Source organism: Sebastes fasciatus, chromosome 13, assembly GCF_043250625.1.
Source record: "Sebastes fasciatus isolate fSebFas1 chromosome 13, fSebFas1.pri, whole genome shotgun sequence".
Classification (NCBI taxonomy): domain Eukaryota; kingdom Metazoa; phylum Chordata; class Actinopteri; order Perciformes; family Sebastidae; genus Sebastes; species Sebastes fasciatus.
Genome location: NC_133807.1, coordinates 6,949,007 through 6,961,963, shown reverse-complemented (window position 1 = coordinate 6,961,963; position 12,957 = coordinate 6,949,007). Strand labels below are relative to the sequence as shown.

The 12,957-nt window shown below is 42.6% G+C and overlaps 2 protein-coding genes across 3 annotated transcripts; one reads left to right on the top strand and one right to left on the bottom strand.

The window, feature by feature from the left end:
• Positions 1-64: 64 nt before the first annotated feature.
• LOC141780091 (enoyl-CoA delta isomerase 1, mitochondrial-like) lies at positions 65-8,119 on the top strand. 2 transcript variants are annotated; one of them, XR_012596543.1, is made up of 8 exons: positions 65-225; positions 1,139-1,264; positions 3,197-3,324; positions 3,686-3,832; positions 3,945-4,066; positions 4,257-4,435; positions 6,950-7,458; positions 7,524-8,119. XR_012596543.1 is itself a non-coding variant. In XM_074655180.1 (7 exons), the coding sequence occupies exons 1-7, from the start codon at positions 183-185 to the stop codon at positions 7,114-7,116; spliced, it is 912 nt and encodes a 303-aa protein (XP_074511281.1). In that variant the 5' UTR covers positions 65-182; the 3' UTR covers positions 7,117-7,487. The 2 variants fall into 2 exon arrangements, 1 of the variants encoding a protein (XP_074511281.1); XM_074655180.1 differs by lacking the exon at positions 7,524-8,119 and having other exon boundaries at positions 6,950-7,487.
• Positions 8,120-8,968: 849 nt separating this feature from the next.
• Positions 8,969-11,457, bottom strand: LOC141780102 (ferritin, middle subunit). Its single transcript, XM_074655192.1, has 4 exons — positions 11,141-11,457; positions 10,092-10,238; positions 9,551-9,676; positions 8,969-9,433 (listed from the first exon to the last, which is right to left on the bottom strand). Exons 1-4 carry the CDS (start codon positions 11,240-11,242, stop codon positions 9,284-9,286), a joined length of 525 nt encoding a protein of 174 aa, XP_074511293.1. The 5' UTR covers positions 11,243-11,457; the 3' UTR covers positions 8,969-9,283.
• Between the last annotated feature and the right edge of the window lie 1,500 nt (positions 11,458-12,957).

Below are 12,957 nucleotides of genomic sequence, written 5' to 3'. Positions count from 1 at the left end.
GGAGATCTACAGGTGACCTGTGGAGGGCAGCAATGCGCCTCTGATGCGTCTAGTCTGCCGCAAATTACGAGAGAAGAAGAAGAAGAAGAAGTCTTGCTATTGGTGGAAGTAGCAGTGTGTTGTCGGCTGCTATCCCTCTGTAGTGTCTCCTGTCTCCATCCAGAGTCTCTGAGCAGGACAACATGGCATTGAGAGCTGCATTGAGGAGCAAGTGCGGCTTGTCCGGTATGTCTGCATGTGTATGAACCTATTATTCCAGCGTAGTGTCTTGAATATTACAAATTACCTTCAGGTCTCCGGCTGTTAGCTCTGTTAGCTGTGCTCTACAGGAACTGGGACAAAGGTCACAGGACAGGACAGGTGACAGGTTTTTGTCCTTCCATTTATAAAGGGTGCAAAACCAAGAATAAAGCTTATATGTAATTTGTTTGCTATCACTTTCTATACATCTTGCACTTGTCAGTGTGCTAGTAAATTCCCTTTACTATCTGTTTCTCTGATGTTTCTCGTCAACCAGCCGCAGAATTTCTTTCCTGCTCCAGTTTAGTTTTCCTCATGTTTCCTTCCAACCACTTTTCTATTATATGTATCTATATGTTAGAAATATATTAGATTGTTGTTCATTTAACATATTAATTGCTACTGAAGACATTCAAGATTTCACACAAATACAATGTACTTTAAAAAAAAAAATTCAATTACATTTGTCTTTGCAGAAATAAAAGTAGTCAAATGTTTTTATTATTATTATTATTATTATTATTTAAGAATGAACAATATGGCAGATGAAGGGTTTTTCCTCCTCTGACCATATGGTTAATCTTATCACCCAGAGCTGCTCCTATAAAGTTACTGGGTCTTTCTGTCCTGTTAGTAAAACCTTTTTACTCCATCATTCTCAAGTGTAATTCTTAGAAGCTTGATCAGTATGTGCCATCAATCCATAACTAAACTGTAAGTTGTTATAATTATAAGTTTAGATTTTCTGATTTGCAGATATGTACTAGATATAGTGGATATGTACTGCATTTAACAGATCTACCTCCCAGCCACTAACACTGTGTGTTTGTGTGTTTGTGTGTGTGTTTGTTTGTTTGTGTGTGTGTGTGTGTTTGTATTTGTGTGTGTGTGTGTGCAGCTCTTCTTTCCCAGCGGTCTTCCTGCAGCAGTCATGGCAGAGTATGTGTGTCTCCTGTCCTCGTCGCTCAGCGGAGGAACAACTCCACCTCTCCTAAGATAGAAGTGGATTTTGACCAAAGCACTGGTAAATATTTTGCTAACAGATCAGTACACTTTTGTTCCTGTTTCTTTGATCAGGGGGAAAACAATTGCTAATGCCTACACTACTCGACTTTGGCCCTGATTTTCCACTCAGACACTTCCCACAGTTTTTGGAGCTCCTGGGCAAAAGCTCCAGATCAGAGTCAAATCGAGAGGCTTGCCGGTGCCTCGCAGACACATTCCAGATATCGAGCACAAAGAATGTATATTGCTAAGAAGTGAAGGTCAATTGTTCGTTCCATTGCAACATCAGCCCCCAGCAGCAAAGCTACGCTTCCGCCATTTTGGACTGAAAGTAACGTCCGGCTACAAAGTGCTGTACAAAAGTAAAACTAAATTATTTCTTTTTTAGTTATCATATATTTAATGTCTCTACCCAAATGGCCTTTGTGGAACAATGAAAAAAATATCATAAATATGCGTATTATTATAACTATTTACTTATGTATTTGTTAAACTTTTTGCCTGGCTGCTTCCCAGAGGAGCATAAAGTGAGTGATGGACTTAAATGGAAGTTAGAAAAATCCAGCACACAGATTTTGAGAGCAGTCTCAATCTTTTTCATATCAAGGATCCAAAATGGAGTCCAACAGACCACAGACCATGGATGTAGAAGAGGTTGTGTCCTGTGTTAGTAAATAGCCTACAACTCCCATTTAATTCTGTTTATGTCATGCTACTAGCACTACCAGCTACTGGCTAATAGCCGGTTGTTTGGGAACAGAGACGTTAATATGGGTGTATTAGAAGATAATAAAAGTGATGAATTACAGCCAATATATCCATTATACAGCCGCATACAGCTGGCAGCAAGCTGGCAGAACCACATATGTAATATAAGCGTGCATGGCGGTGCAATTCCGTGGGTCTGATGCATGTTCAGTATGCCGAGGAAAATAACTAGATTCAGCTATTAGTTGATTTTACAACTTTTAGGACATAATGCTGTGACAAAATGAGGGCTGTTTAAGTGTTTGTACAGGGGAGTTGATTTACCTAAAAAAAAAAAAAAAAAAGATCCTCTGATTTACAGACGGCTCTTCATACATCCATGGCCACAGACTCATTGGCATTTTCAGTCCAGAATGGCGGCAGCGCTACGGCAGCACCATCAAGTGGCTGTTGTCAAAAAAGCACCGGAGTTTCACCTGTTTGCTTCTATACTCTTTGTCCAGCATGCTGAATATCTGGACCTGTCGGGGAACTACATCCAATGAGAGAGCTAGACATGGGTTGAGGGGAAACCTGGAGGAGGGGTCGCCTGTAGCAATAGGAACTTTACTGTTTGTGTTACATTTTCAACTCGGATCAAATTTTTTTGTTGCACATAGAGGAAACTATAAACAGTAAAGACGTGTGGAAACCGGCTAATATGATGTGAACACGGGTGCCAACGAGAACATCAACAATCATATACACCCGTCACTTCTTGCCTGTGTTATCGTGACAAACCGTTGTTTGGAGATCTCATCAGGGATTCCTCCTGGTCAAAGATCTTGTAGTGTGTGATGCCCTGATGCCGGTCAGTCATGTAGTGTGAAAACCACGACGACTTCAAGACTCCCGATTACAAGACAACAAGTTGTGTAATGTGAACTTGGCTTAATTTGATTGTAATTCAGGGTGACATCATTACATGGGACAGACCTGTGTAAAGGCTCCCAGGAGAGTCTGAGCCGTTCATGTCTCTCTGTTCTTTACCGAACCTACCAAGAGACAGCCGGCGACAGGGAAATGTAAATTACATATTGCTGTTGGCCTTCACATCACATTATAAACTATAAAACACAATTAGAGCTGAGACTTCAAGTTCCCTGTTATCATTTTTACCCTTTCACATCATTTATTTTCCTCTTGAGATGGATTTTTTGTCAAAGCATTGAGGTAAAAGATGAGCGTCTCTGTCTCTCTGTAGGTGTGGCTGTGATGCGCATGCAGAGTCCCCCGGTCAACAGCCTCAGTTTAGATTTCCTCACGGAGTTCTGCATCGGTGTAGAGAAGCTGGAGATGGACAAAAAGTGCAGAGGCCTCATCCTCACCTCGGTACTGTATAACCTCATTGTTTGACCGACTTTACTGTCTTTCAGAGGCTGTAGCCGGCTCAGTTTTAGAGATAAGGTGAAGGTACTGGTATTATATGAAACTATAAAACCTAAGGAATCCATTGGTACCATCCACGTCACATTGAGAAATGACGCTCCAAAGTTAGGGTAAATGTTGGTCTTGCCATTTTCACAGGGGGCATTATAATAATGCTTGTAATTGCGTTATAGAAAATACTCTTTAATATTTTAAAATGTTATTTAATCAGTACGGCTAGCATTTTCTCTCTTTAAATTTTTTTTATACATTGCAGCACACATTGACCGTTTACCCTGAGTGTGTGTTTGTCGTTTCAATCCAGAGCCAGCCCAAGGTATTCTCAGCCGGGCTGGACATCATGGAGATGTACGGGAGTAGTCCAGAGCGCTGTGGAGAGTTCTGGAGAGCCGTTCAGGAGATGTGGCTGAAGCTCTACAGCTCCAACATGGTCACTATAGCTGCAATCAATGTACGTATAAACCTACCCACCCACCAACCCTCTGGTAGTCACTGTGGTTGAAGAACAACTCGAACATCATCAGCAGAAAAATAATAAAATGGCTGCGTCACTCCTTCCACAGGGTTCCAGTCCTGCAGGGGGCTGTCTTATGTCTCTTACGTGTGACTACAGGATAATGGCGGACAGCCCACGTTACAGCATCGGCCTTAATGAGACGCAGCTGGGCATCGTAGCGCCGTTTTGGTAAGGAGTTATAAGTATGACAACACAGATGACCGTTTTGACCCACTTTGAGCTTCACAACGGCTCTTCAGAACCCTAGGGGGGACGTCACGGAGACTGCATCCATATTTCATACAGTCTACAGTTGTTATTTACAGTAAATCAAACAACTCTGCTGATCCCCTGTACTGTGTCACCTGATTGTCTGCAGGTTTAAGGACACCATGACGAACACAGTGGGCCACCGAAACACAGAGTTGGCTCTGCAGTTGGGTTTGCTCTACAACCCGTCTGAGGCCCTGAAGATAGGAATGGTGGACCAGGTGGTACCTGAAGACCAGGTCCTCACCACAGCCATGCAGGCCATGACCAAGTGGTTGGCTATTCCAGGTATATTGACAGCTGTTATAGCATACATGATCAGTGAACTGGCCAGTGCAGCTACATTTTTATACTCTTGGACTTTGGTTCTTTAGCTTCAGTGTTTGTTCACACGAAAAAGCGAGTAATGCGAAGCAAATTTCCGCTAGACATGCCTAACAGCCCGGACACACCAGGAACGTCAGGAGCACGTGGCGGCTGCGTTACCTGTTGTTTTTTATTTCGGCGTCCGTGTTAACAGGTTAGATCAGCCACACTGCCTGACGCGGTGCCGCGCGCATCTCACAGCAGCAACAGACAGGGAAAGTGAGCTATTGACTGTATATTAACATCATATCAGTTACATTACTACAGTTTCGAGTAGTGTGTGTGTGAGGGAGAGACAGTCACAGGGGGGCGGATGGGCTGTTGGAGAGCCCCACTGCCATGGGGAAGAAACTGTTTTTATGGCGTGAGGTTTTGGTCCTGATAGACCTTAACCTCCCGCCAGATGGCAGAGTATGAAAAAGATGGTGTCCAGGATGGGAGGGGTCGGCCACAATCTTCCCTACCCTCCTTAAGGTCCTGGAGGTGTACAGCTCCTGGAGGGAGGTAAGGTTGCAGCCGATCGCCTTCTCTGCAGCACGGATGACCCGCTGCAGCCTGGCCTTGTCCCTGGCGGTGGCAGCGGCGAACCAGACGGTGATGGAGGAGGTGAGGATGGACTCGATGATGGCCGAGTAAAAGTGCACCATCATGGTCTGTGGCAGGTTGAATTTCTTCAACTGCCTCAGGAAGTACATCCTCTGCTGGGCCTTACTGATGAGGGAGCTGATGTTCAGCTCCCACTTGAGGTCCTGGGCGATGGTCGTGCCCAGGAAACGGAACGACTCCGCCGTGTTGACTGGGGAGCCGCGCAGGATGAGGGGGGGGAGCGGGGCTGAGTTCCTCCTGAAGTCCACTGCCATCTCCACTGTCTTCAGGGCGTTCAGCTCCATGTGGTTCTGGCTGCACCAGGATGCCAGATGGTCAACCTCCCATCTGTAGGCAGACTCGTCACCCTCGGAGATGAGGCCGATGAGGGTGGTGTCGTCTGCAAACTTAAGGAGCTTGACAGATTGGTGTCTGGAGGTGCAGCCGTTGGTGTACAGGGAGAAGAGCAGTGGGGAGAGAACGCAGCCTTGGGGGGCACCGGTGCTGATGGTCTGGGTGTCGGAGACTTTCTTCCCCAGCCTTACGTGCTGACTCCTGTCAGTTAGAAAGTCAGTGATCCACCTGCAGGTGGAGTCAGGCACGCTCAGCAGGGAAAGCTTGTCCTGTAGCAGAGCTGGGCTGATGGTGTTGAATGCGGAACTGAAGTCCACAAACAGGATCCTGGCATAGGAGCCAGGGGAGTCCAGGTGCTGGAGAATGTAATGAAGGGCTAAATTTACTGCGTCGTCTACAGATCTGTTAGGTCTGTAGGCGAACTGCAGTGGGTCCAGCAGGGGGTTGGTTATTGTCTTTAGGTGTTGGAGCACAAGTCGTTCAAAGGTCTTCATTATCACAGAGGTCAGAGCGACGGGTCTGTAGTCCTGAAGACCTGTGATCCTTGGCTTCTTGGGGACCGGGATGATGGTGGAGGCTTTGAAGCAGGACGGCACCCTGCAGTTTTCCAGGGAGGTGTTGAAAATCCCTGTAAACACTGGAGACAACTGGTCTGCACAGTGTTTCAGGGTTGCAGGTGAGACAGAGTCTGGGCCGGCTGCTTTGCGGGGGTTTTGTCCTTTGAAGAGCCTGTTGACTTCCTCCTCTTGGATGGACAGAGGTGTGAAGGGGGGGAGGGGTGTGCACAGGCTGGGTGCTTGTGGAGAAAGCTGGGGGGTGCTTGTGTTAACTGCTGATGGCTGATGGCTGGGGGGAGAGGAGATGCAGCCAGGACCGTCACTACGTCTGTCAAATCTGCAGTAAAACTCATTCAGCTCATTTGCCAGTCGGAGGTCATTCGTGGAGTGGGACGGTTTGGGCTTATAGTTTGTGATCTGTCTCAGCCCTTTCCAGACTGAGGCAGAATCACTGGCTGAGAACTGTTCTTGTAGTTTCTCTGAATACTGCCGTTTGGCCTCCCTCACCGCCTTGCCAAACGCGTATTTAGCCTCTTTAAAGCCCTCCCTGTCACCACTCCTAAATGCCTCTTCCTTAACCAAACGAAGCACTCCTGACGTTCCTCGTGTGTCCGGGCTGTAAGAGGAGGAGGGGTTTCCCTCCATATAGATACCAACAACGTTTCATCAACCATGGTCAAAATAACCACTATTGTGCTTTGTAAATGTTGTGGAAGTCGCAGATACATCGGAAAAACAAACTCCCCTGAAATGAATCAAATCTAAATCGTATCATGGCAGATTTTGTGATATCGGCAAATAACGTATTGTTGAAACTGGTGATTTACAGCCCTACTACCTATTGGCGCTACCAATCAAGTTACCAGTACCAGCATTAATGCAGAGGCAGAAAAACTTCACTCCACTTTTGGAGCTAATTGTTCATCTGTTGACTTTACAGACCACGCCAGACAGATCACCAAGTCCATGATGAGGAAGCCAACCATCGACAAGCTAACATCCAACAGGGAGGATGACATCAAACACTTTGTCAACTTCATCACCAAGGACTCCATTCAGAAGTCGCTCGGCATGTATATGGAGATGCTTAAAAAGAGAAGAGGCTAGAGGACAGAGGGAAACATAGAAAATGACACAAATATACACGCATCCAGGGGGAGTTTGTGAGGTTAGTTGAAAATCAGCTGTCAGTGTCATGTGCTTATTGGTGTCAATTGTGCTAAGATACTTGAATATCAGCTCATCTTCATACAGTGTTCAACCAGGAAGTTTGGCGGAGAGATACCCAGGATTGACACCAATGATTCAGTGACAAATCCATGTTTTCTATCCAAATTTCTACGTACTTTAGTTAAAGTAACGATAAATGAATTACAATGTACTTTCAAACCGTCCGCTCAATCTGAAAATATTTTTTGTAAACTAAGGACATGTTAACATTTGATGTTTGCGTCAAAGCAGATAAACACTGTTTAATCCAGTGGTTTCCAACCTGGGGTCTGGGCCCCCTCTAGAGGTGCGCCAAAGATCACTGGGGGTGCCCCAGGATTTGTCTGCTCTGAGGTTGTCAAACTTAGGTTTGCTCATGTATAACTAAAATCAGAATAACACAATTGCTGGATAATCTATACAAAAGTCTGTATATAAAACTGTTTAAAAAGATATACATTGTTTGCTACTTGGAAGCAAAATCTAACAAAATATTCTGCTGCAGTCCATATTTGTTGGCGTTTAGCCTTTCAAAAACAAATTTTTTACTGTGGTCAAAAAAACAATTTGGTCTCCCGCTTGACACACACAAAGGAGGCCCACACCTGTTCTAACGGGACGGTTTAGCAGCAATCAAACAACACCATAAATTACATTTATTTTTTTAACCACAATAACAAAAAAATGATTTTGGCTCTAACATTATTATAGGAAATTAATGAAGTCGTCACAAAAAGATCATATTATGTATCTGTATTCGCTTCATCACTATATGTTGAAAAAACTGACACGTTCTATTAATTAAAGTTGATTTAATAAAAAACACTAACTCATTTAATTCACTTCACTTTACATTCATTATGCACGTGTTCTTGGTTTTGGAAAAGCTACCGTAACTAGTTACGGTAACTGTTTGGGGGGAGGGGTTTAGTGAGCAGTCAGTTATTGCCACAGACAGGTGTCCAACAAGTGCCTAGCTTTACTGTACCTTCAAGAACTATAACAACTAATGGAAGTGTCTTGAACAGCCCACAGTGGGAAAAGCCTTTTGTGATCTCTGAATAAATGGGTTATGTGGTCAGAGGATTTAGTCAGAGGATTTATTTGTGTGATTAAAGAATGAGTTGAAGGTGTCAAAATCACTGTCTCTTTCATACTATGACATATTTTTTTTGACATACTATACATTCTTTTATTTTTTCAACATATATGCTTTTTTTTTGCATACTCTAGTATGACTTTAAAATGATTTCGACATTCTATACTGACTTATTTTTTCGACTGACTTGTGATGTTATTCTGACTTTTTATATACCTTGTCTTCTGTGACAGACTGACTTTTTTCTCGACCTACTATGCCTTTATTTATTGAATGCAGGACTTCTAGGTCTACATTGTGCTATTGCTACTTAAGTTGAGTATGGCATTCAAACCAGCTTCAGTGTTACATTTTTAGCTTGAAATAAAAATAATTTTACAAATTGAGGTGATCCTAGCCTCTAACAACATAGTCTGTTCAAAGGTAGATATATTCTATACATAAGTGTATGCAGGCTCATAAAAAAAAAACAACTATTTAAATTTTGAATTATCAGTTGAGTTTAACAGACTGTCAGTTATGAGTAGGTAGTGTGCACATTTTACAAACTAAAGAATCACTGTTGATTTAGTGATTCAGTGGGTTAACATTACCTACAGCTTTTAGGTCAAAATGAACAGGTCATGTAACAGATGACGACAGACACCAGAGTCCAGCTCAAAATGTTTATTCAGATTACGAACAGATCAGAAACATTCAGTCACAATCTTTAGAAATGTCACAAGAGGAGGTTTATAGGTAAAGAGGGCAAAGCCATAACCTGATAAATAGCCATCCTTCAACATGACATTTAAAAAAACAGCGACACCACCAGAACATACGAGAACACGTCAACTTTATGTGTTAAGCAGATTAGATATAAATTTACGCTCAGTGAATGAACAACTGGAGCAGAAGGACGTGTTTAGTTTCAAAGCCTGTGTTCATAAACATTTTCACTCCAGGCTTAATCCCGGGACTTTGTGTTTAGCTCTTGGCCTCCAGGGTGTGCTTGTCAAACAAGTACTCCGCCATCTTGTCGTCTCCCATGCGGGTAAGGTTGGAAATGTGGTCTCCCAGCTTCTTGATGGCCTCCACCTGCTCGTTCAGGTAGTGGGTCTCCAGGAAGTCACACATCTAAGGACAGGAGGAGAGAAAGTTTACTACACGTACTAATGAGCACACAAGTTTGTCATTTATCCAGGACCCTCTTTTTGCAAACCTGTCAGCATTAATAAGACTAGTCATACTTACATGAGGGTCCACATGCTCTGAGGCCAGTTTGTGCAGGTCCAGCAGAGACTGGTTGACATTCTTCTCCAGCTGCAGGGCGCACTTCATGGCCTCCAGCCCGCTCCCCCACTCATCACGCTCCGGTTTCTACGGAGGAAAAACATTCAATTATAGCAGACTGAACAATCATTACATTAGGCCTTGTGTACACACACACAGAGCACAATGATCCGAGTCAACAGTTGCTACACCAGTACACGTCACCCTCTGTCTCATAGACGCAGAGGATTAGCTCTGGTGTTTGATGATAACTGAGGAAATGGTTTCATTCAGGCAAGCATAGAGCTGAGAGATGCATCAATATAGTAGATTACGAGGATCAATCCTGTACAATAACAACTACAGTTCTTACAGACTTCCAAGAATTGGTGGTAAATGGGAGGGAACGAGTGTCACAACAACACGGCATGTTAATCCTAGTTTATCTGTACAAGACAGACAGGGTGTGGCAAGACATGCAAAGACAACAACAACAGGGACCAGTCCTCCAGTCTGCACCGACCTTGACGTCCTGGAGGCAGATGCGTCCTCCCCTGTTGTTCTGGAAGGACAGCAGCTTCTGAGCGTGCTCCCTCTCCTCGTCACTGTTCTCCTTGAAGAAGTGGGAGAAGCCTTTGAGGGCCACATCGTCACGGGAGAAGTAAAAGGCCTGGGGAGGGACAAAAGAGGTGAAAAACATGTGATTAGCAGACATCACCCAGTGTGACAAACAGTAGTTATGCAGCCAGCTGGTGGTCAGACACACGAGTCATGGAAGTTTAGTCGGTCTGGACACAGACAAGTGTGAAGATGATGAGGGTAAAACAATTTAGTATGAGTACAACACAGCATTTTTTAACTCAATGAGGTGGATGGGGGATAAAAAACACTCCTTATCTGGCAACAACAGTCAGCGTAAACAGCCGAGGAGTGCATAAAGAGCAAACTGCTATTGCACTGCATTACTAATAAACAAAGAATATATGCAATTAATTAGAAATTGTATTTAATATTTCCTCCTTTTAACACAAAGTCTGTGAGCCAGCTAATGTGGGTGGAGAGTAAATTATCAAGACATCACACAATAGAAAAAAAAAGCAGCATGAGCAGGACACAGCATTTTTAGACTCAATGATGTGGATGGGGGATAAAACCCTCCTTATCTGGCAACATACTATGTGTAAACAGCCGAGGAATGCAGAAAGAGCAAACTATTATTGAACTGCTGCTTAACTGCATTAATAATAATAATAATAATAATAATAATAATATACACAGAATATATGCAATTAATTAGCAATTGTATTTATGGATAGGGATAAAACCCTCCTTATCTGGCAGCAGTCCGCGTAAACAGCCGAGGAATGAAGAAAGAACAAGCTACTATTGAACTGCTGCATTAATAATAATAATAATAATATACAAAGAATATATGCAATTAATTAGCAATTGTATTTAACATTTCTCCTTTTAACACAAAGTCTGTCAGCCAGCTAATGTGGGTGGAGAATAAACTATCAATAGCAGCAGATAAGCATCACACATACTGACAGGTAGTGGTTGTTTACTCACCATGGAGGTGTAGGTGTAGGAGGCGAACAGCTCCATGTTGACCATGCGGTTGACGGCGGCCTCGCAGTCGCGGTGGTAGTTCTGACGCACCTGAGACTCCATCTTGACTGGACGTTTCTTCTCTTGGTTTTCTTAACAAAACGGTAAAAAAATAAAGCTTAACGTCGACTTTTCTTCAGTAGTGTTCAAGTAGAGTAGAGGTTTGTCCGGAATGTAGAGTAGTTGAGATAATAACAAGCGGGACGAAGAAAGAAATTCCGTTCAAACACTGTTGAAGCAAGAACTCCTCTGGTTGTCCTGGTGTGAAATGGAAGCAGCGTCGCTCCACGTATTTATACTCCACGGCAGACCTCGTGACAGACGTGATGTCACTACGCATTTTTTACACAGCCAATCGCTGAGCTCAGGCGGATATCACATGACAGTGGTCAAGCTATGAGACAAGACATGACGTTGCATTTTTTCCCCTTCCTCTTCATTCATGGAAATTTAATGTTCCATTTATTTATTCTGACCTGCAATGACGAAGCACTTTCTGCTATCTGAAAAGACAATGAACTGCAATATATACCGAATGTTTATTGTGTAATTTATGTGTGTAAAGGTGGGTTGTTGTCATTTTCCCTTTATTTGCACACTATACAAACAGCTTAAAAATAAAAACTATAAAAAAAATACTACATACAAAAATCCTCTTATCTTATTGTATTAACTGCAATACATTCGCCCATAATAAAATAGAAATTGTGTCCAAAATATTTCAAACCAGGTGAACACAAGAACTTGCAACTGCAAATGGAAAACATCATGGAGTCAGCAACGCTGCAGAATAACTTCCAATAATTACTGTGAAATAATTTGTTTCCATGCAGTTTCAGAGTCTCTTTTTGAGTTATAGTGCTTTTTAAAATGTTTTTTAATGAGATTGTACTGAGTTCTATAATCTTGTTGGCTAATACCCCCCATACATTTAGACAATCTATAGACCTTGATTATTTTTAGTTTACTTTGGCCTTATACAGCTGAACTTGTTTTACCTCGTAGCTAAGACACCACGACATCTAAAAACTGCTGAGAACGTGTTTTCAACCAAGGTGGTTTTTATTGCATTACTCAATACCACAGCACTGTTGCGAGACACTACAGAGTCCGACAAGTCTTATCATTGCTGAAACAACATGGAGACCAAGAAAATGTGTTTGTCTACAAAGTGGCTTTTTTAATGAAACTTGTGCTTCTAAAGGATCCTCAATCCAGTTGTAATGTGACTATTTTATGAAACAAAAAGAGTGTCATTGCAACAGGACTGTCAGGGGTGTTATTCGAGTTATTCCTACTGGTGTTGCAATATAGTCTTTCTAACTTTTGTAGATACTTTGGATATGGTAAATACATGGAGGGACATTTCTATTTCATCCCTGTGTAAATTTACTGAGATTGAACTGACTATAGGGCTGACTTTGTCTGTAGCTATATGTGTATAAACAGAATATGTGTATGTCCTCTGCCCATGCACAATGCATGCTTTTATTTGTATATTTCGAGAGTCACATAAGTGACACATTTAGTCTACCTGATAAGGATGGTTTGGACGAGTGTTGATTAATTAAACTGTATTAAACTGTAACCGATTTGTCAATCACAGCAAACTGTATTTTAAAATAGTTTATATGCTCGGTTATAATCATGTAAACTTGAATATTATGCTTTAGTAAACAGTACAAGACAACATCAATTTGGCCCTTATCAGCCTATAATAAACTGATACAGCACTGTGAGCCAGTAGTTTTCCACTTGTTTAGTGCCAAGATCAGGTG